Below are 24484 nucleotides of genomic sequence, written 5' to 3' on the forward strand. Positions count from 1 at the left end.
TCCATTTGAAGCCCAACAATCTAATCAAATTTCGGCCCAAGAATTAAATCAAGTTTCGGCCCAATAATAATCACCATCACGGCCCAAACAATAATCTTGCAAGTGGCTTGTTTGGTTTATGAAACTGAAATCCACGAACAACATCTTCTATAAAAAAATAATAATAATTGTATTAGCCTAGTTTCGAACGCATGACCTCTCGGTTAACCGCAAACACTCCAAACCAACTACTCTGCTTCTTCTTTTCTGAAATACATCGTCCCTTAACTATTTTTAACCTTATTTCTGTAGCCTTCTTCTTCACCAAAAATTTATCATCGTTATTTATTATCATCATTATCATTATCGTTACTTAATCACTATCATCATCAATGAAACATCAACTAAATCATTATATGATCATCTAATCATCATTTCCCTCATCATTCACCATACGCCATACATCTCTTAACTTCATCATCGTTATGATCCTTATATATCACGCTATTATCATTATCTCTTATCATCTTATCATCATCAATGCTTATCATCATCATACATGTATCATCATAAAATTATGATCATATCATCAACTATTTGGCCTCTCTATCATCTTGTCATCAATCATCAATATATATATATATATATATATATATATATATATATATATATATATATATATATATATATATATATATATATATATATATATATATATATATATATTAACACCACGTCGTTTTCTAATCATAGCAGATAGGGGACCAATTTACTTAATCATTCAATAAGAAGGACCAATTTGCGTGCATGATTTCTCCTTCGGCCCACCATAACACTAGGGAAAATATCACTCATTAAATAAAACAAAACTAGTCGGCAGTTTCACTTCATGCTTCTCGGTTTTTTTTTATATACAATTAAGGCTTTATCAACTTTATCATAACAACAAGTGGAGGTTGTTGTGCTTTCGGTTATAAAGTAAAAGTAATAACACTTAATAAAGACATGTCACTTTCAGGTTGCAACAACAACTAAATCGCTCAAGTAGTATTATAAATAAGTCGAGTAACAATTTGGTCTTTATTTGATTAGCCAAGAACGAACTGAAAGGTGGTAACTTGTTGTGGGCTTGGTGCTCGATGAACCGGAAATAAACAGAAAATAGTACATATGATGGAGTGGTGATGATAGGGTCTTGGTGATCATGGGTGTTGGTTAAAGTTGGTTGATGTGATTTTCGAATTGATGATGGCGGGTGTGACGATCGCACCAAATCCATATGGACGAACACGTCATTCATTGATTCCATTGCGAGGTATTTGACCTCTATATGATACGTGTTGTAAACATTGCATTCTTTTGAAAAGGTATACCATAAATGAATATTTAATTCCAAGGTTTTCGACATCTGATGATTTCTACATATAGACATCACCGTAAATAATAGTTTACAATAATACTTCCGTTGACAATGCAGTCAAAATAGATACATGATGATGGTTTTGTGAATGCAACATTTTCTTGAATAAAGCATGCAAGACTCCATGCACATAGCTTGTATAACATGTAAGCAAACAGCGGAAGACTTCTAGGGAACCTGAGAATAAACATGCTAACAAGTGTCAACACAAAGGTTGGTGAGTTCATAGTTTTAGTGTTTCGCATAATCTGTATATAAAAGTGGATCACAAGATTTCAGTTGTTTCATCCAGAAACGCTTATCAATAGATTATATAAAAGTGGATCACAAGATTTCAGTTGTTTCATCCAGAAAAGTTTATCAATAGATTCTACATAACAGAGCACCCTGGTAACTAAACTTTAATGTTATTATGATAAATACCTCATTCGTTTTAATACACGCAAACCAACATGTCCTAAACTCAAATAACACACGTCCGTTAAAAGGCTAGCGCTCTAGCTCAGACGGGGATGTCAAGCCCTATGGATTCATATACTGTTATTCGCGCCCACCAGTCCATATCCTATGTACTGGCAGCTACTAGTTACCAAAGCTAAGGGATTTTTGGTTCAAACTCAGTGTAGAATTTAGTATGTACTTGTATCCATTGCGTTTAAAATAAATTGCATGTATTCTCAGCCCAAAAATATAGATTGCAAAAGCAATTAAAAAGTGAGCAATGAAACTCACCTTAGCAGCACATAAAGTTATTCATCGTAATGTGACCGAAACTCGGAATATCAAATAATCGTAGATCTCAACCTAGAGAACATCTATTGGTCAATAAATGTCTATCAAGCTAGGTCAGATCATAGTGTATCACAATCCTAATGCTCGAGATCGACATACAAAAGTTTATCAAAAGTCATTTCAAAAAGTCATTTTTGACAACAGTTCAACAAAACGAGACGTACCTTGTATAAGGATTCATATACTCGGTTGGTAATATTCAAAAATCCATTTTATCAATCTCGTAAACAAGTTGTTTAAATCTTAATTGCAGATTCAAAAGCAATTTCAATTAACGTCAGTCATAATTCAGTTGATCATATCTTTTAATCCGTTCATCGAAACTATTCGGTGTCTAAATGAAAAGTTACTGATTTTTCGCCAGCTTTCCAAAAACATGTATATCATATACCTTTTACCAGTAATATGTGTATTTAATTCGTGATTTATTATAAACTGTTTAACGACGAAATTTAGCATACAAACATGTATAAATATATATACTCGAGCACTAGACATGTATACACTATTAATTTATAAAAGATAAAATATAAATGCGTACGTATCAATATTGTGATTCAATATTTCAGAAAAGTACGTAGACGCAACAGAGATGATAAACATTAGGTTTGACTTGCGAACAATACCCATGAACATTACTCATAACCTCCATAGCTATAACCCATATTTTCCTTAGCTTTAATCCGTTTGAAAACCCATTTTGAAAGTGACACGCTCATAACCTCGTCGTAGTATTTTATGTATAATACTAATAATAACGATATCTAAAAATACTTATAATAATAATAAGATTAATAATAATAATATTAATCTTAATAATAATAATAATAATAATAATAATAATAATAATAATAATAATAATAATAATAATAATAATAATAATAATAATAATAATAATAATAATAATAAATAATAAATCTTATACGGAGTAATATAGATAAATATGTGTGTGTGAGAATTAAGCCAGAACTCGATCAATTTATAGAACCTTTTCTGAAAAAGCACCCCATGCGATTGCATGTGATTTGTGCTTCAAGGCCATGCGATCGCATGGTCCTCTGATCCAGCTCACATTCTTTTAACTTCTAGTTTGTCGACATATTTAAATATTAATATAATATATATAATTTAAATTAATTAATTATATATTTTATTATATTCCCGTGCATAGTTGATTTGTAATTTTTGTTTCGATAAGTCGTACGTCATCACGCGACTTATGTCCCAGTTTTGATTTTTCGAACGTCCTTTCGTACGCTGAGAAAACTTGTACTTTATGTTTCGTGACTCGTACCTTTATCAAAATATAGTCTTAAATTATCCCTAAATTATTCCACTCAAAGTAGATCTTAATCTTTCGAGTGTATTGGTCATTTACTTCTATAAATCATCTTCTCATTATCATAGTATATATAATTTTAAATCAAAACGTTTTATAACCAAATTAATATTACATTTTATCATATTATTAAATATATATTTTCAATATTCATAAACACGTTTTTAAATTACACACCTCAAGTTATTCATATATCTAATTCTAACAGTTAATATTTCTTATTATTGTATGTGTACAAACACTTTAACATTTATTTCGAATATCGTTAAAAATGAATGATTTCCCAAATCAGCGTGGACCTTACAACAGAGACCCGTAATAATATCATAATCCTTAAGGGACTCAGTAAATATCTTTTAATTCAATCGTTTAGCATAATCTTTTAGCTTCGTAGTTAAATATATCAATCAGATAATCAAACCAATAAGTTTAATGCACAGTATCATATACTCAACACTTTGTTACGTTTTCAAGTTATAGTATGTATCTGTTTACATATAATTGTTCGCGAATCGTTGAGAACAATCAAAGGGTAATTGAATAGTTCAAAATTTTGAGATTCAACTTCATAGACTTTACTTATCGTGTCGGAAACGTTAAAGATTAAGTTTAAATTTGGTCAGAAATTTTCGGGTCATCACAGTACCTCCCCGTTAAAGAAATTTCGTCCCGAAATTTGAGTGAGGTCGTCATGGCTAACAATAAAAATGTTTTAATGACGAATATGAGTTGATAAATAGAATTTTTATCACCGTTGAATAATATAGATAAAACAATCCAATTACTCGGAGCGTATGAGAGAAGTTATCATAATAGAGTAAAATGAAGGAATCGAGATTCGTCTTAACTCTTGACGTAGTAACGATTGATTTCCGAAATTTAAGGAATAGAAAATCTTCATAATCTAATAAGATTTGATTCTTCAAATTTTAACGAAACTAAGATTTCCTTTGATTATATGCGTAATCTGCCTCGATTGCTATGTCTGATATTTTGCTATAAATTGACCTCTTCCGTTTCATTTATTTTCACCACTCCTATAATCTTTTTCCTTATTTCATACTTCTTAATAGATTGTGAAAATGCTTCATCCAGTTCTGATTCTTGATATACTCCTAACTTTCATATCTGTCATTCTTTTTTTCCATCTACCACCGGAGGAAGTTATTTTCTTCTACCATTACCTTGGGGTTATAGTGTTTTTCATTCTCCCGTGTCTTTATATTGCTATACGCATTGATATACACGGTATGTAAATTTCGGGGTTATTATCGGGCTTATATTCTCCTTTATATTTCGAAGCTTCATGCTTTTGTTTTCTCTTCCCGACTTTAAGTCAAGCGAATAATGGTCCAGAATTCGTAGGTATGAAGTTTTGGATGAACAATACTAATGTTCCAAGAAAGAAATTGTAATGGCACGATCTTGATTTGTCAAATTACCAGAATACTCGAAAAAGACCGAATCATCAAGAAATATATTTTCTTGATATATTTTGAGATTATATAGAATGGAAGAGTTATGTAACATGGTTCATGATGAGGGTGGGATCTGTGAACCTTTATCACATTCCATTAGAAACTCAGCATGACTTACTGTAATATAATCACGTTGATCAAGTGTCATTATATTATACTAACTCATGCTTCAATTCCCAACATTACTTCAAAACATCCATTTTTCGAATTTTTTTAGATTTTAGAAACTAAAATAGTTTCTTTTATGATGTAACACAGATAGCGCGAAGAGATGAATGATTTCAGATAAGAATGGTTATAAAAAAATATCTTCAGAAATATGGAGGATATTTATAATGGAAGATACGATGATATCATAGAATATTCAAGATAGGATGATGATGAAGAATATTGTCCGTAAAGGTTTTAGAGTAAGGAGCAAGGTATTTGCTAAGGATTTCAGCAGACACTGAATCATTTGTATTCTTTGAAGGTAGATTTCGTTTTTGTGATTTGTCCATAGCCTCCTTCATGGTCTGCTCAATCCGTTTTCCAGTTCTAAACATTCTCTTTTTCTCAGCTTTACCACCATACTATTCTTTATCATCAAACTTTTGACTGTTAAGGTCGTTTACAGTTTTTGCTGCTTCATCAGCATTTTTCCAAAATTCGGAGAACTAGTTTCGTAGTTTGGGGTGTTTTTCAGAAACTTCACATTCGAAGTATGTAAGTCTAGAAGATAGATGTTATCTATATATAACTGTTGTCGTAGAAAATGCTGCGAGATTCAAAATACTGATTGCTAATTCCCGGTAGTTGGTATGGCAATTACCGTTACAAGATGTGGATGAGTACATGATAAGGTTTTAATGAGTATTATGATTTTTCGAAAGATCAAGGATCAATGAAGTTGTTGGTAAATTTACTGCTAATGTGGTGGAACATAAAAGGTTCCCCGGTAACAAAAACGTATATGTCAAGGTTACAATAAAGTTAATCTGAAAAGTTGAAGTTGACTGGTTGGAAGTGTGGTAAAACTGGATACTTTGAAAAGGGATTGCAAGATTATTTTCGGTAAAAAAACGCTAAAGGATCTTACACAGTTTTGAAGTCAAAGTATAGCTTTGAAAGATGTAGAGATCTAAGAATGATGTCACCGGTTCAGAGTTATGACTTGGATTCTGATCCGTCAATATCAGAATATGTAATTGAATTTGTATGAAAACGATTGTATATCGTTGTGAGCATTGTTAATAATTTTTGAATCAAAGTTGAAGAATGTACAGTATAACATATTAATTGTGAACTTATATATTTCCCCGGGTATTACCTACCCGTTAAAAATTTCACAAGTAATATTTTGTACAAAAGAATTTTTATTACCGTCTTTATGAAAATATATGTATGTATATTTTCTTCAAATGTAATACAAATTTAATGAGTTAATATTATATTAAACTCATTTGATTTTCGGCTTGACTTAGAAATGATTAATCTTTAAAATATTAAAGATTACATAATCTTTGCGGAGTATTTCACTAATGAAATCAATACTTCATTATTTATTCTTATTGATATTCCTTGGTGAAGGATGTTGATGCTCGGGGATTTTTTTTTTTTTTTTTTTGAACCTTACAAGGTACAGATGATGTTTTCTGGAAAGTTTCGAGTACATCGAAAATGAAAATGTAAAATTAATTATGTAATTGATTAATACACTTGGTTTATTATGAAATGGAATTCATTGGGTTGAAACAGAGATTGTAGTTAACAATAGTTAAGTTGTTAAGGAAGGATGTACATCATTGCATATTAGTAATATGAACTAACCGAGTAGTACCTACCAGTTAAGATTCACACATAATAGCTTAATACGAAAAGATTTATTTTGATTTCAAAATTCATATATATTAAATATACATAAAATTTCTTCAGGGGAAATGAGTTAATACTTCATCGGTTATTGTTGCTGGTATTTCTTGGTAACTACGGTGCGTATGACGTTAATGCTCGTGGGACAGATTGTGAAGTTGAGGTTTGCGATGCGGATGTTGTTGGTGGTGGTAATGGTACTGTTAGTGTTGTTGTCGGTGGTACTGTTGATGCCGGTGATGCTGCTGGTGCTTGTAACCTTTGCACCATATTCTTTAAAGCCACTACCCGAGCGCGAAGCTCTTTGACTTCTTCTATTACACCGGGATGATTGGCGCTTCGGACGAGCAGATGAATAAGATCCAGAATTTGAGATGGTATATTATCGTGACGAGATACTCTGGAAATGAGAGAGAAAATGGTGTCTCAAACAGGTTCGCCGGTATGTGCTTCAGGTTCTTCGCCAAGAGGGCAATGTGGTGGATGGAAGGGATCACCTTCTTCTTCTCTCCAATGACTAAGTAGGCTACGAACCCATCCCCAATTCATCCAGAATAGATGATGGCTAATTGGTTGATCCATTCCGGTTACGCTGTTTTCGGAGCTCGAGTGGAAATCCATATCGGAATAGCTGTCGGAATCCGAGGAAATTGAACTAGATGCGGAATTCATCTTACACGATTAGATAAAGGATTTTTGGTATGAAATGATTTTTGGGTATCGGATGATATTCTAATTACATAGAATACCAATATATAGTACAAGGGATCCCGCAAATTACGGAGAAATTTTTGAAAGCTGTCAGGTAAAGTTGACAGTAACAGATATGCTAAGATATGAAATTTGGTCTTTACACTATCTATGCAATCAATGCAATAAGACACGTTTAGACTTAAGATGATAGACAGGTAATTTACGATAAGAAATGATAAACAAAACTTTTGACATGCAGACACAGTCGAAGTCCAGACTTACTAATGCATCTTAACAACTATCAGTTAGACACACTTATGCAAGACCTGGTTCACTAGGACCAACACTCTGATACCAACTGTGACGATCGCTCAAAATCCATATGGACGAACACGTCATTCATTGATTCCATTGCGAGGTATTTGACCTCTATATGATACGTGTTGTAAACATTGCATTCTTTTAAAAAGGCATACCATAAATGAATATTTAATTCCAAGGTTTTCGACATCTGATGATTTCTACATATAGATAATCACCGTAAATAATAGTTTACAATAATACTTCCGTTGACAATGCAGTCAAAATAGATACATGATGATGGTTTTGTGAATGCAACGTTTTCTTGAATAAAGCATGCAAGACTCCATGCATATAGCTTGTATAACATGTAAGAAAACAGCGGAAGACTTCTAGGGAACCTGAGAATAAACATGATAACAAGTGTCAACATAAAGGTTGGTGAGTTCATAGTTTTAGTGTTTCGCATAATCTGTATATAAAAGTGGATCACAAGATTTCAGTTGTTTCATCCAGAAACGTTTATCAATAGATTATATAAAAGTGGATCACAAGATTTCAGTTGTTTCATCCAGAAAAGTTTATCAATAGATTCTACATAACAGAGCACCCTGGTAACTAAACTTTAACGTTATAATGATAAATACCCCATTCATTTTAATACACGCAAACCAACGTGTCCTAAACTCAAATAACACACGTCCGTTAAAAGGCTAGCGCTCTAGCTCAGACGGGGATGTCAAGCCCTATGGATCCATATACTGTTATTCGCGCCCACCAGTCCATATCCTATGTACTGGCAGCTACTAGTTACCAAAGCTAAGGGATTTTCGGTTCAAACTCAGTGTGGAATTTAGTATGTACTTGTATCCATTGCGTTTAAAATAAATTGCATGTATTCTCAGCCCAAAAATATAGATTGCAAAAGCAATTAAAAAGGGAGCAATGAAACTCACCTTAGCAGCACATAAAGTTGTTCATCGTAATGTGACCGAAACTCGGAATATCAAATAATCGTAGATCTCAACCTAGAGAACATATATTGGTCAATAAATGTCTATCAAGCTAGGCCAGTTCATAGTGTATCACAATCCTAATGCTCGAGATCGACATACAAAAGTTTATCAAAAGTCATTTTTGACAATAGTTCAACAAAACGAGACGTACCCTGTATAAAGATTCATTTACTCGGTTGGTAATATTCAAAAATCCATTTTATCAATCTCGTAAACAAGTTGTTTAAATCTTAATTGCAGATTCAAAAGCAATTTCAATTAACGTCAGTCATAATTCAGTTGATCATATATTTTAATCCGTTCATCGAAACTATTCGGTGTCTAAATGAAAAGGTACTGATTTTTTACCAGCTTTCCAAAAACATGTATATCATATACCTTTTACCAGTAATATATGTATTTAATTCGTAATTCATTATAAACTGTTTAACGACGAAATTTAGCATACAAACATGTATAAATAGATATACTCGAGCACTAGACATGTATACACTATTAATTTATAAAAGATAAAATATAAATGCTTACGTATCAATATTGTGATTCAATATTTCAGAAAAGTACGTAGACGCAACAGAGATGATAAACATTAGATTTGACTTGCGAATAATACCCATGAACATTACCCATAACCTCCATAGCTATAACCCATATTTTCCTTAGCTTTAATCCGTTTGAAAACCCATTTTGAAAGTGACACGTTCATAACATCGTCGTAGTATTTTATGTATAATACTAATAATAACGATATCTAAAAATACTTATAATAATAATAAGATTAATAATAATAATAATATTAATCTTAATAATAATAATAATAATAATAATAATAATAATAATAATAATAATAATAATAATAATAATAATAATAAATAATAAATCTTATACGGAGTAATATAGATAAATATGTGTGTGTGAGAATTAAGCCATAACTCGATCAATTTATAGAACCTTTTCTGAAAAAGCACCCCATGCGATCGCATGGGATTTGTGCTTCAAGGCCATGCGATCGCATGGCCCTCTGATCCAGCTCACATTCTTTTAACTTCTAGTTTGTCGACATATTTAAATATTAATATAATATATATAATTTAAATTAATTAATTATATATTATATTATATTCCCGTGCATAGTTGATTTGTAATTTTTGTTTCGATAAGTCGTACATCATCACGCGACTTATGTCCTGGTTCCGGTTTTTCGAACGTCCTTTCGTACGCTGAGAAAACTTGTACTTTATGTTTCGTGACTCGTACCTTTGTCAAAATATAGTCTTTAAATTATTCCTAAATTATTCCACTCAAAGTAGATCTTAATCTTTCGAGTGTATTGGTCATTTACTTATATAAATCATCTTCTCGTTATCATAGTATATATAATTTTAAATCAAAACGTTTTATAACCAAATTAATATTACATTTTATCATATTATTAAATATATATTTTCAATATTCATAAACACGTTTTTAAATTACACACCGCAAGTTATTCATATATCTAATTCTAACAGTTAATATTTCTTATTATTGTATGTGTACAAACACTTTAACATTTATTTCGAATATCGTTAAAAATGAATGATTTCCCAAATCAACGTGGACCTTACAAAAGAGACCCGTAATAATATCATAATCCTTAAGGGACTCAGTAAATATCTTTTAATTCAATCGTTTAGCATAATCTTTTAGCTTCGTAGTTAAATATATCAATCAGATAATCAAACCAATAAGTTTAATGCACAGTATCATATACTCAACACTTTGTTACGTTTTCAAGTTATAGTATGTATCTGTTTACATATAATTGTTCGCGAATCGTTGAGAACAATCGAAGGGTAATTGAATAGTTCAAAATTTTGAGATTCAACTTCATAGACTTTACTTATCGTGTCGGAAACGTTAAAGATTAAGTTTAAATTTGGTCAGAAATTTTCGGGTCATCACAGCGGGTTATGGTGAGCGAATAGAACAACAAACATTAAGCAGGAGTTACAGCAGCGTAACTAATGGTGGGAGGGTTGTTTCATGTCGAATTGCAGGAAAGAAGGAAAAAAATATCAATGGTGGTGTCGAGTTAGATAGTGGTTCGTGATTCAAAAGAAAAGAAAAAAAATGATAAGGATGATAAGGGTGGTGGTAACTCAATGATGATGGCGATTTTAAGGTGGTTATCAAAGGTGGTATCGGTTCATCAAGAGGAAAACAAGAAGGTATGTAAATGTATATATCTAGTATGTATGTATATGTATTTTTATATATATTATCAAGATGAGGTTCGGGTGTTTGTTTGGATTATAACTCAGGAAAGAAAGTGTTGAGAGTAATTGAATGAATGTTAATACTTATAATCGGTCAGTTTATTGTGTAGTACTTATTGAGGTCGACTGGTAACAAGATCCGACAATAAGTATATGAGATTTTCAATAAAAAAAATTAGATAGGGATGGCTAACAGATTCGTACTACATTTGATATCAATATTTCAAAATTTTGTATATGTCTGTTTTGTATTGTTTAATTAAAGTCGACGAAGAATCTTGAGCAGGAGAAGGAAGGACAGGAAAAAGATTCAAAACAGTTAATGTCCTGTAACAAATTTGTACGCTTAATTGATATTGATAGGGTTTTGATTTGTACGATTGATTTGAATGCATAACAAATTTTGTAATTGTCTTCTCTTTTCTTTTTCTCTCTTTTCATTTACATTTACAGTCAGAATCATATATAGAGGGATTGAAGACTTGAGGAAAATCCCAAATGATTTATGAAGTCAACGTGTAACAAATTACAGATAGGAATCTAATTTGTGCAGTAGCAGAAAGAATTAAAGCAGATAATATTAATAAAAATTATATAGTTGAAATTGATGCTTTTGGATGTATTGTGATATGAATTCGACAGGTAACAGATTGTAGACAGAAACAAAATTATATAAAAGTTGAATGGGTTGTTTACAGATTCACGTAATTATTTTTCTATCATATTTGATATTAATAAATATAAATTCAAAGATATTTATTAATAATAATACTTTTAATTTTATTAGTAAAAATAATATTATTAATATTAAAATAATACTTGTATTATTAATAATAATGTAATGATAAAAGTAATAAAAATCCTGATAATGAAAATTTTAAATAAAAATAATAATTTTCAGTAATAATAACAATAATATCCATAATAATAACTAAAATTATAATTTTACTACTAACTAGCTTAATGCCCGCGAATTCGCGGGGCTATTTTATGGGAGCAAATAAGTATTATTTAGATTGATAGCTTATGAGAAACATTATATTATTTGTGTGTTTTACAGTGACGGACACAATAATAGAATATTGATATTTAGTTTTTGAGCAAATTATAACAAATAAACCCATAAATGCAATTAAAAACATGAACTATATATTATTGTTAAACTTAGGTCTTGTTTCCCATAGGTTATTCCATGCTTTCAGTCTCTTAATGTGTTGATGGTTTTGTTTTGTTATTATATTCCCTCGGTCTCATCTTAATAGTTCATGTTTGACTTTCACAGTGGACTATTAAGATGAGACGGAGGGAGTATATAAAAGAGATAGTCACATTTTAACTAAATAGTACAATTGCACGTGCAATGAGACTTGTATACTGAGCACTCAAATCTTTTGATTTTCGACTTACCTTAAACCACTCTTATTCATGAAACCTGTCATGACAACTACATTGTTAATACTACAAATTTAAAAAGATAGAATTTTTCATTGTCTTCGAACTTGTATTCTTTGGCGTACTTCTTGGTGAGTTTGTTACGATATTTCATGCTCAAATCATATTGCTCCGGAGGAATGTCGGTAGAAACTGGTTGAGATAAAAGTCTTAACCCGTCAAACTTTATAACCCGCGAATTCGCGAGGTTACACATAAAAACTTTGGAAATGTGTCTAAATGATGGAACAAAACATGACAAGCATACTGATATTGGTCTTAATTAATTTATAAGTATGTGGACATGCCGTTCATTATATTTTAATATTATTGAAAATTTGACATAACGTGTTTCACGTTACATAAATTTATTATGATGCACGTTCGTCTATAATCATTTAAGAAATATAGATGACCATTTTGTTGTGTATATATAGACGCGTTAGTTTATCTTCATTTTATAGCTATAGATGACCATTTTGTTGTATCTATAAACACATCAGTCTACATTCATTTATGTTTGTAACTGTGATCAGTTAAATATAATTACGTTAGACTAAAAAATGACACGTGATGGTAATTTTTGGTGAGCATAATGAATTGCATTGTGATAGTTGTAGTTCTTGAACTGGGTAAAGATAATTAATGAGTAATATGACCCAATAAAATTGTCATAGATCAAACAAACACTACTTCAATTGATCAAACTATTTGAAATCATAAATATAATTAACTTTATTATAAAGGTGATTGTTAATTGAGAGTAAAGAGATTTTCCAACAATAATTCATAATTAAACAAACATAAAAAGAGTGAATCCTATTAATAATGTAACACAACATAATTGATAACTTAGAGGTGATAAATTCAACCCATTTAATTACAAATGATTCTATTCGATTTATGTTTACCTCTAACGGATCTTAGTTGCCCAAAGTCCAAGTTTAATGAGTAGAACCTCCTAACACATTACATAAAAGTGTTAATCCTGTTTAATTCACTTTAATGATCATACAAGAATATGATGACTTCATTACCTCCAAATGAGGCAGCAACTGCAACAGAATCTCACATTCCCTTTAGCATCCAAATGAGACAGTGTTCTCACACAAGGTTAATAGTGGAGATCATAAGATAATGTGCACAACAAACCACATAAATCAATGAAAAAAATTACTATCTAATATTAGCAATTAACCTACCATGACCTGCATGAAGAGAAGTCAACTAAACCATTAATTTTAAATATAAATATCAAATACGAAGTATTAAATTACATTTATACAAACAATAAGCATGAACGGTGCCCCGATTTCAATATTGTGACTGCATAAAAAATCATACACTTTACACAACATTTGAATGAAAAAATACGATGCACATGAACCTCTGCTTGTTGATCTATCTGCAGAATCCAATCAGTATCAAATATAATCACAATATCAGTTGGTTGTAAATTGAGACCATTACCTCCTGCACATGTTTTTAAAAGAAACATGTGCCGAAGCAGCTAGAAGGGTCTTAGTTTATAACTATAATTGGATACTTGCATATAATAGCACACGGAGTCGATGCTTTCGCCTTGTTATTTAGTTAATAGGCACACTTCGCCAATAATTTATCAAAAATGGCAAAGATGAAGAATAGTGAATCTTGACCCATTACAAATCAGTCAGATCATAATCAGTAAGGATAAAAGTAATTTGTATCAAGTTTATGCAGAAACTCACATGTAGCCAGTGTCATAAATCTCTACATGGTAGGCACATGGCAGGATCGTTGTTGAAGTCTAATTCCTAACTGAATCATGAACCCTACTGCTTCGTCAAATCTCTGCTCTCGATTTTATTTTTGGTAAAGTCTTTGCTCTCGATTTGCTGATATGAGATACAAGAATCTAATATACATCGTCATTTCTCTGAATCGCGAACCCTAATGCTTTTACAATAAATTTAACCAGCTAAATATTAATCATATAAATCAAGTTCATTTTACTTTTTAATAAAAAAAATCACAATAAAGGCCATACACACTATATCACACAAATCACGCTTTTCTGTCAAATAAGCCCTATTATGACAAAATGTAAAATCTATCTTTTTTTTTTCTAATAACTTTATAGATAGATTGAACACAATCAAGTGTTCATGTAGTCGTTATGTTGACAGCTTAAGACATCATAGTACTTTGTGTTACAACATTACACAAGAACTGCAACATAAGTAGTACTCCTTTTCTAAAACGCAGATTCCAAAATAACCTATTTTTCAATGATTAAAAAATCACATGTTGCAAGTGATTAAATGATATGTTTAGTAATCACATAGATGGTAATCTCACACGATTACATAAAGCACCAATGGGACAAAAACACAAAGTATGTAACTTTCAAATGGAAATGCTGAGGGAGAATTAGGTTTTACCTGACACCAAGTATTAAAGCCGCTTTTCGAATGGTCATCATTGGTTAAAACAGCCTTTGTAGAATCTTCGTGAGCTACGTGCTGGTTTTTATTGAAAGAATGCCATGCTTGAAGAAGTTGAAGCTTCTTTGGAAATTTTTGTAAGAACAACCATACTAATTAATGTGGAGACTGCAGAAAAATAAATCCAATGATTAGTAATGGTTGCAGCAGTGTTTTTCATAATGGATAATAGGCCATGTTTTATTATAAACATGTTTTATCATATTAGGAGTCCATGGTTCATTATGTCAATAAATGCAGCATATGTTATGGATATGTTTGGGTTAAAAGTAGTATAAACATGTTTTAAAAACAGCAGGTTGATGGTTGTTTTGTAAATTTGAACAATTCCAAACCTTTCATTTTGATTTTTTTTCTTTACAAAATCATTGATTCAATGCCTTCACATCCATATAAAATCTGAAAGATAACTTTTGTATTCAAGATACATAAACCCTAACCGTATTTAAGATGACAGAGGTGAATTTAAATATTAAACGTGCAATCCAATGTAAAATAACTCATACCTGGTCATTTGCAATCCTAGCAACATAGCCATTCAAGCTGATTTGAATTTCAGCTAGTCAAAAACAATCAAAATATGATTAATCATTTATACCAACGAAACAATTGATAATACTTTATGTCAAATGAATCATATTTTGTTTCGATCACTATCATGTACATAAGTCCGAAACATAATACTGAGTACAAAATAAACGAACGCAATTTCCCTTGTACCTTAAATATTTGTTATGCCCTCTTAGTATTGATTTAAATAGCCGATTAAATACAAATGCAGAACCATCATTTAAAAATTAATCTAATAGTAAAAAACGGGATCAATAAGGATTAAGAGTAAATCAAATCAGAAGAACATGAATCAAAGAAGATGGATATTGGATCTCACCGTGTTTTATTTTATATCGCCTTTGGAACTCCGCCGCGAACTCAAACGGATCGATCTGCATCTGACATCGAAGAACTGTAATTTAATTTCATACGGGATCGAAGGTTTGCGGAATACGGTTGATTGTAGTCACCACTGGAATTGAATAATGGCATCGAAAAACTGACCCGTCTTGAATTTGTTTTTAACAATTTTAGGGAGAGAGCTAGGGTTTTTTAGATGTGAACGAAGATGATTTGCTGAACCCTAAACCCCTAGAATTGGAAAAGAGCCGCCACTTTTTTGTTGTTGTTGTGTAAGAGTATTTTTGTAATCAAGGTTATAAATTATGAAATTAGAAAAAAAATTAAGGGTGTAGATCATTGTTGATTAATTTAATGAATGGCTAAGATTAGTTTGAGCTTTTTAAAATGACCTATTTTAGCTTTTATTATTATATATAGAATAGATAATGATAACAATAATATTAGTAATTTAACTATATCGAATTTCATATTTATGTATTATATATAAATATAATAACAATAATAACACTAATATTAATATTTAATATTTATTTATAATAATAATTTCATACAAATGATTATTAACATTTATTTTATATATATATATATATATATATATATATATATATATATATATATATATATTTACAAATAGTTGTTCGTGAATCGTCGGGAACAGTCGAAGGTCCAATGAATGTATAAAAATAGTTCAAAAATTTTGAGACTCAACCTAACAGACTTTTCTTATCGTGTCAAAAATATTAAATCGTATCGAGAGTTTGGTTTAAAATTAGTCGAAAATTTCCGGGTCATTACAACTTCCCTTACTCATAATAAGGAGTAGTACGATTTAGGCCCCGCTAAATATAAATTTAAAACAGTACCCTCCCTTGGTGGTTGATTCTAACGTGTTGCGACCTAACGACACCGCACAAATAAAACCGTCCGTTTTGGCCATATCAATCACTTTCCTTGTTTAATCGACTTCGCACTCAACAAATCCTTCGTAGTATTGCTTAATGTGTTACTATTTGAATGTCTCTTTAGAGTAGCGCTGATGCCAATGGTGATATTGGTGATAGAGGCGGAGAAGAAGAAAGCCGGAGAGCTATATAGCTACATGATGCGATGGACAATGTAACATTTTCAAGAACATGTGGAAGCTTGGTTGTAGCTTGTAAGAGCATGTGGTATCGTTTAAAATATTTTCGGCGTTGGAGGAAATCGACGGTGAGATCGACCGTCGTCCGACACCGGAACGGCGTTGATCTCACCGTCGTTGGTCGAAGTCCTGCCAGGGACGTGGTCAATTAGCCGTTGTAGTTTGGTTTAAAAAAATAGTCGTTTAACGGCTATTTTCCTTTTTTTTCCCAAATTTAATTTATTACCTCTATATATATACTACACATTTCATACTCATTTTCACACATATACTCTTCAATATACTCCTCAATTCACCCATATTCATTTTCAATTCACCAAAAATGTTTCCCAATCCCAATTCCAACAATCCAAAAGATCCCAATTACATTTATAATGAAAGTAACATGTACGGTCACAATTTTAATTGGTCCGATTTTAACGAGGAGCATCCCGAACCACCTGAAACCGAACGACCACCTCAATTTTCACCCGAAGAGTACGCAAATTTTATTCAATGGCCAAAGGAAAAGGAGAGGGAACGGAAGGGAAAGGCATCGAATGCGAATCAATCACACGAACAATCGTTCACTCGGTCCGTTGAAGAAGAAGTTCCTACGTCGACATTCGCAAGGGCAAAGAAGGGAAAGGGTAAACAAAAAGTTGTTGAAGGAGTGGGGAAAGTGATAGGAGGAGTGGGGAAAGTGATCTTGATTTTCGTGATAGGGTTGACGCAATGTATAGGATTGAAGCGAAAAAAAGTTTTACGAGTCATCGGGCGTGGAACTTTTTGAAAGACAAGCCAAAGTGGCTTCATCCGGATCCGGTTGTAGTTGGTACGCGAAACAAGAGACGTGAGCCTGTTTTTGAAGAAGGAGTGGGTCAAAGTACGGTTGACTTGAATCAAGATGAAGACGAAGCAAACCCGAACGAAGAGATGTTTGGTCGTGATCGATTGGCCCGTCCACCGGGTAAGCCGCGAAAGTCAAGGAAACAGTCGAGAGAGTCTATACTATCGGGATCTTCTCGTGAGTCGTTGCACCTAACCATGAAGGAGAATCATGATGCGGTAACCGAACGAAAAAGAAGGTATTATGAATCGAAGCAAGTTGAAGTTGAAATGAGGACGTTGGCGATTGATATGACGGAGGATGATAGGCAGATCATCGCCTTTTTTTAATTTTAATTTTAGGAATGTACTCTTTTTTTAATTAATAAAATATGTGTGTTTTATTTATTTTTTTATCATTTATATATAGTTGAATAAATAAATAAAATATAAAAAATCATTAAAAAAATGGACACTGAAATGGACACTGTGAACACCTCCACCTGACGCACACTTAGTCAATTTCAGTGTCAATTAATGGACTCCGAAATGGACACCGAAATTGACGTATGAATACCTCGTGCTCTAACAGTAGTCCTCAGCGACAAATATCATGTTTGGTTGCTTTTTCAAGGCGAACTAAGAAAACCCAATTTTTTTTTTTTCTCTTTTTTTTTTTCGTGTCAATGTTAGTTTTATATATGCACTAAAAATTACATTGTGTTTGGATTTAGGCTTATGCAGCATGTGAATAAGAATAAAGATTGAACATGAAAGAAGAGTTTAGGCTTACATTTGAAAAACAACCACCCAAGGAAACATTGGTTGTGGGAGTAATCACAGTTCGACTATGGGACTAACTCAAGAGTCAAGAGCAGGTACGGACATCTCTTAGCAATCGCTATTGGCATATATAAGATTTCTAATATACACACAGGTTTCATTAATTAGGCGACTTTGGGTCACGTCAATATAAGCCTTGTGGATATCATAAAGCACAAACAGATGAAGAACGAATATGGAAAATCACTTGGAAAAATTTTGTTGAAATTGCAACGTCTACGTTGTCTGTTCTTCTGCTCTGCCATTTTCATCACATTGCAACTATACCTGGGGACTCATACTATTAATTTTGGGTCAATTGGATCAAGCTTTCAGGTCAATTGGGTTTTGAGAAAAATTAGGGCTAGCAATGTAAATCAAAACTTAAAATTTTGACCCGTTTGACCCATGCCCATTTAAACCCAAACCAATTTGACCCGTTAAACAAACCGACCCAACCTGACATGATTGCTAGGTATAATTGCAACAAAGACGGTATACAACAAGGTTCATATCAAATACTAAATCCTGGGGTTTGTTATGCACAAGGCTTGCAGCAAATAGGAGAAAATTAGATTGGTGATAAAAAGAGTTTAAATTTTTCCTATTTGTAGACAAGTACAAATTAAAAGAAGACTATAGTACCTGATTCTTACCTGAGACTAAGAAGATACATTGACAAATATAAAACAGTAAAGTTTTAACTTTTTTGGGTATTCTCAAACAGAAAAACTAAATGAAGTAAAAAGCTAACTTTGATTCCATTTTGCTCAAAAAAAAAAACAGTTAACTAATCTTGTAAATATACAAACACAAGCATGTTAAAAGCTTGATTCCTATGTTGCCTAAACATATGAAACAAACCAATCTACATTAAACCTGCTGACTGATAAAAACAGAAGTTACTGTTCAAGTTAGTCCATAAACAGATGTCATAAAGAACACCAGATCTTCTCTTTTCTATGATAGCCTTTGCTTAGGTGGCCTACCACGTGGTTTCTTCACCACCACCGCCACATCAGCATCACTATCGTGTTCAGTAATCGGACTTTCGGCAGGTGACTGTGTCTGCGCTCTCTTCCTCCTCTTAAGAGCTTTAGCCAGCAACATTTTGCCTGGAGGCCTTTTGTTCTTGACGACTTTTGTTAGACGTAATATACCTTGAGTTCTGATGTACTTAACTACACATTCATCTCCTACTAATAGCTTATTAATTCTCATGAAATGACGCCATCCAGTCGACGCGTAGTACCTTTTCTTATTATACGCTGTTGACCTAATTGTTTTTGAAAACAAACGCAATGGAAGATTTTCTCCTTCAAGACCCTTCACCGTTATACTTTTTCCAGCATCTATCCCTGGCAACCTCATAAATTTCTCTGGAATCCTCTATTTAAATAATAATAAAAACATCCAAAAACGTTACATCATAATTAAGGGCAAGTCTAAAAAAATGATTAAGAATTCTTTTTAAACAAATAAGAAGGGTCTTAAGGGGTAAAAAATAAAAATAAAAAATAAGGGCAATTCTTAAAATGATAAATTCTTTTTAAAATCAGCAACTTTTTGTTGGGGGTTCAAAGTACAGTGGCGGATCCAAGAATTCTTCTTAACGGGGGCAATTTTGTTTTTGACGAAAACTGGTATAAAAAAGGCCTTAAAACATCGTTAAAGAACGCCTTGAACTTATAACTTGGTAATTAAAGACCTTCAATAACCATTTCATTAACAATATACAGAATAGTTTTAAGGTGATATTTTAGTTCTTACATTATAATACATCAAAATAAATAAGTTAACAAATAGTTTATCGTTATTGTGTAAATGAGTTTTTCCAACAAAAGATATGGATGTGGAGAGTAAACAAAACAAAGAGGCAATAGTAGACAACTAGAAGTATGACTTTCTTGACTCAAAACATAAGTCTGAGGACTTAATTTGTCACATTGTTTATTCATAAGTGCATTTTGAAAAAAAGTACAACTATGTTTTTTTGGACTTGGAGGTGTACGTCATCTTCAAAAAAACCCACAGACTCTATTAAAACACAGTAAAGAGCAAGAGCTTAACTTTTTTAATTAACTTCAATATTCATTTTGGGGCAGGTGACCCCCTTACCCCTTCTTGAATCCGCCCCTGGTTCAAACCAAAGTCCCACATCGGAAATTGATAGAAACAAATTATATATAGTAGGACATGTTGTTGGGTTAAAGCAATCATATAACTTTCTTACAGTAATAAATGGATATAATCTTACCCAATGACGTTTATTGGTGATAATAAACTTAGCGTAAGGATGACCGTTATCTTCACCGTCAATATCAATTTCATCTTCTTTTTCCACATCCACACAAACAAGTTCTTTAGAAGTGAATTTTTCCTTGATGACCTTTATAAGACATAATTTACCTTCGCTTCTTATGTACTTGAACACACATTCATCACCGTATATCAAATTGTTATCTTTTTTAAAACCATACCATCCCGTCGACAAGGCGTAACGTTTTTCCTTCTTATAAGATTTATCCAACCACACGTTCAATTTCTGTTCTTCTCCTTCAAGATTTCTCACCGTCATCTTTTTTCCCTCTTCTATTCCGGGCAAACACCCAATCTCCTTAGGAAGTCGCTAATAATACCAAAATGCAGAAAGTTCATAAGAGGAATTATTGACTCATATGACCCAAAACTGACCCGTTAACCGGAAAAATGACTCGGAAACCCGTTGACCTGATTAAAATCGGATTATTTGGGTCGAGTCCGGGTTATCAGATTTTGAGTCAAGTTGAAATACTCAACACGTTTATTAAACTGGGGTTGACCAATCTGACCCGCCAACTTGACTTCACCCGCATTACCACCTCTAGATAACATTAGTATAGACCCAAGTAGATCCCTTTGTTCTTAAAGGCTATTCATGAATAAACCAGTTCTTTCAGCCACCCAATTTATATCCATTTTCATTAAAGTATGGAAAAAAAAATTGCTTAATAAGACTTAAAAAGACACAAACACGCCTGTCTTTGTGATAATCGAATTGTGAAACACCATTACTGCCTTTTTCAATATAAAAAGTAGAAGGCTTTTCCTTGTTCGGGCTACCCGAGAGGGCGAGTAACCCGACCCCATACTCTGATGTACGCAGCCCAGGATTCTGTGCTTGTTTACAACCCTTCCTGGCCACCACAAAATATTCATCCTAGACAGAATTCGAACCTGGGGCCTCTTGCAAGGAACCCAGGGGCCCCAACCACTGGGCTATCTTGTGATGGTTTGCCAAACTCGCCAACATTAAAAAGTTAAGAAAGAGGTATTCTTGGTAAAGTATAAGGCAGATTTGGCAAAAAGGAGAATAGATACAAATGAGGGTGCAGTATAAAAAAGATTTTTATATGAGTGGCCTTAACAAACAAAGTACTATATTTGCTTGGTGAACTCTAAACATATACTATGTATACTATGAACTTAAAAACACATACTTTATTAGTAATAGTTCCATACAAGCTTACCATGACTTTGAGTCTAGAGATAGCAACTGTAAAGACATGATCACCATCCCCACCATTAATTTGACCACCACCATCAACCTCATCTTCATCATCATTATTATCATTGTCATCATCATCATCATCATCATCATCATCATCATCATCATCATCATTCTTCATAACATCCATAGAGTCATAAACAAACAAGCAAAATAGTTAGTAGTCCCTCCGTCCCATCTTAAGTGTCCACACCGTAAATATTTTCATTTGTGCTATATAATATTTGATGGAAATTACATGAATGAATTGAGTTTTTAAATGTGTTTTCATTCATATAACTTTTATCAGATGTTATATAACACAAATAAAAATATTTACGGTCAAAGTTGACAAAGAAAGACTTTGAAAAGTCAACAATGGACACTTAAGATGGGACGGAGTATTATTTTTGGTTTTTGGTTCATTTGGCATCTCATTCTGTACTGATGTGGCGTTTATATTGACAGGTTTATGGGTGGGGTGGTACACTTTCAAACATCTGTACCGGTTAGTCCGAGTTTTTGATCTGGTCGTTGACTTTTAGAAGTCAATCTAGTGCTATAAATTCAAGGTAATCGGTCTTGATCGTTTTTTCAAGATTGGGATGAAGATTTAGACGTCATTCAAGATTGTTTGTTGAATACTAAGCTCGATGTTCCTAATGTAGGGTTGCGAATTAAGGTTTCTATACCAGATCAAACTAAGCTAAAGTCTCCGATTGATGATTAAAGTGTTTCGATTCCAGATCATGCAATAATATGATAGATACAGATAAATAATAATGTTATAAATTATAGTAGTATAGTATAGTATATCTTACCAATGTACTTTTATGGGCTTTTGAGGCTGTTGAAATAAAGAAAGGATCACTATCATCACCATCATCATCATCATCATCATCATCATCATCATCATCATCATCATCATAACTACCATCATCCTCTTCATCTTCTTTCTCTTTTTCATAATCTTCATCTTCGAAATAAGCATCAGCATCATCATCATCATCATCATCATCATAATCAATAACATCATCATCATCATCATCACAATCGATAACATCATCATCACAATCGATAACATCATCATCAATCATACAACTATCATCAACATCAGCACTAACACCAACACAATCAGCATCATGCTCAACCTTAATTTTAGGGGGTAAAACTTTCCGACAACCTTCTGGACTATAAATCGACAATTCAAAAGTGGATGTATCAACAAGACTAAATAACAGTATATCCCCAAAACCCAATTTAATTTCTTCAACAACATTACTCCATCCATGGGTAAAACAATAATCATCGCCAATTTTTATAATTTTTAATGTCCATAAATAGCCTCCATTCGAAGTTGTGATTATTGCGTCTTCGTGAATTTTGTTGCCCAAATACTTGGTCACAAAATCAGTTCGCAAAGGCTGCAAGAATCAATAAATTTATGAGCATATGTTGTTCTTTCTGTATATATTTTAATAAATAAAAATAAAACGGAGAAATTATGATTACCAGATGAGGTTCAGAAGGGAGTAGTAAAGGTTTGATGAATGATGGAGCTGGAAGAGAAGCCATTAGCAGATTAATTGGGAATTTGTTAAAATCTTCATCAATTATCAATTATATATTTACTTAATTATTTACGCCCTTAAAATTAAATATGGAAGGTGATATAAATTTACCACAAATTATGCTTCAATTCCCAAAATACCCTCATTCTATTACTCAGCATTTATAACTGTTGGGTAAAGGCCCGACTCCCTCACCTGTTTCCACCTTCTTAAAGCATACGTTAATAGAAGAATCTTTCCATTTATAAATAACACGACTATTTGACTAATCATGTTACAATTGTTTGACACATAAAAAATTAAGGATTCACTATTTTACATACTTATTTAATTTATCTTTATATATGAAAAGAATAACTTGATGGGTTAAGTTATCGGAGAGGATCACGTCCCATATGTCAAATATGTCCCTCTCTTTTCAACAAGTGGAAATGAAATTTAGAAAAGTGAGATTCGAGAGGGAAGAATGTAGCTTTAGCTGCAGAAAATCTTGGTGTGCCTTGATTTGATTGGGGTGGGTCGTGTTTTAACTCGTTTGTTGTCATTCTTGTTGATTTCGTCTAAGCAATTTTTATGTTTTGTTGGAATTTCTGTGTTTATTTTGGTTTAGCTTGTCGTTCTAGTAGTGTCTTAATTTTAGTTTTGTGCGGCCTGATGGT

The 24484-nt window shown here is 32.4% G+C and overlaps 1 protein-coding gene and 1 long non-coding RNA gene across 4 annotated transcripts in view; both read right to left on the bottom strand.

Moving 5' to 3' along the window:
- Window positions 1–23867, bottom strand: part of LOC139865024 (uncharacterized) — a 136160-nt gene extending 112293 nt beyond the window's left edge. The window contains exons 1-6 of one of the 3 annotated variants that reach the window (XM_071853579.1): window positions 23767–23867; window positions 23157–23678; window positions 23076–23126; window positions 22238–22390; window positions 20986–21357; window positions 19472–20117 (exon numbers count right to left, since the gene is read on the bottom strand). In XM_071853579.1, the coding sequence (XP_071709680.1) occupies window positions 19689–20117; window positions 20986–21357; window positions 22238–22390; window positions 23076–23126; window positions 23157–23678; window positions 23767–23829 (1590 nt within the window). In that variant the 5' untranslated portion in view covers window positions 23830–23867 and the 3' untranslated portion in view covers window positions 19472–19688. Of the gene's footprint in view, window positions 1–19471; window positions 20118–20985; window positions 21358–22237; window positions 22391–23075; window positions 23679–23766 lie in introns of those variants that run through there. The other 2 variants (XM_071853577.1, XM_071853578.1) reach the window with 2 other exon arrangements.
- Window positions 13969–15603, bottom strand: LOC139861130 (uncharacterized). Its single transcript, XR_011763660.1, has 3 exons — window positions 15550–15603; window positions 14981–15151; window positions 13969–14495 (listed from the first exon to the last, which is right to left on the bottom strand). It is a non-coding gene; the product is annotated as an uncharacterized lncRNA (long non-coding RNA).
- Window positions 23868–24484: the final 617 nt, after the last annotated feature.

This window comes from Rutidosis leptorrhynchoides, chromosome 8 (assembly GCF_046630445.1).
Source record: "Rutidosis leptorrhynchoides isolate AG116_Rl617_1_P2 chromosome 8, CSIRO_AGI_Rlap_v1, whole genome shotgun sequence".
Classification (NCBI taxonomy): Eukaryota; Viridiplantae; Streptophyta; class Magnoliopsida; order Asterales; family Asteraceae; genus Rutidosis; species Rutidosis leptorrhynchoides.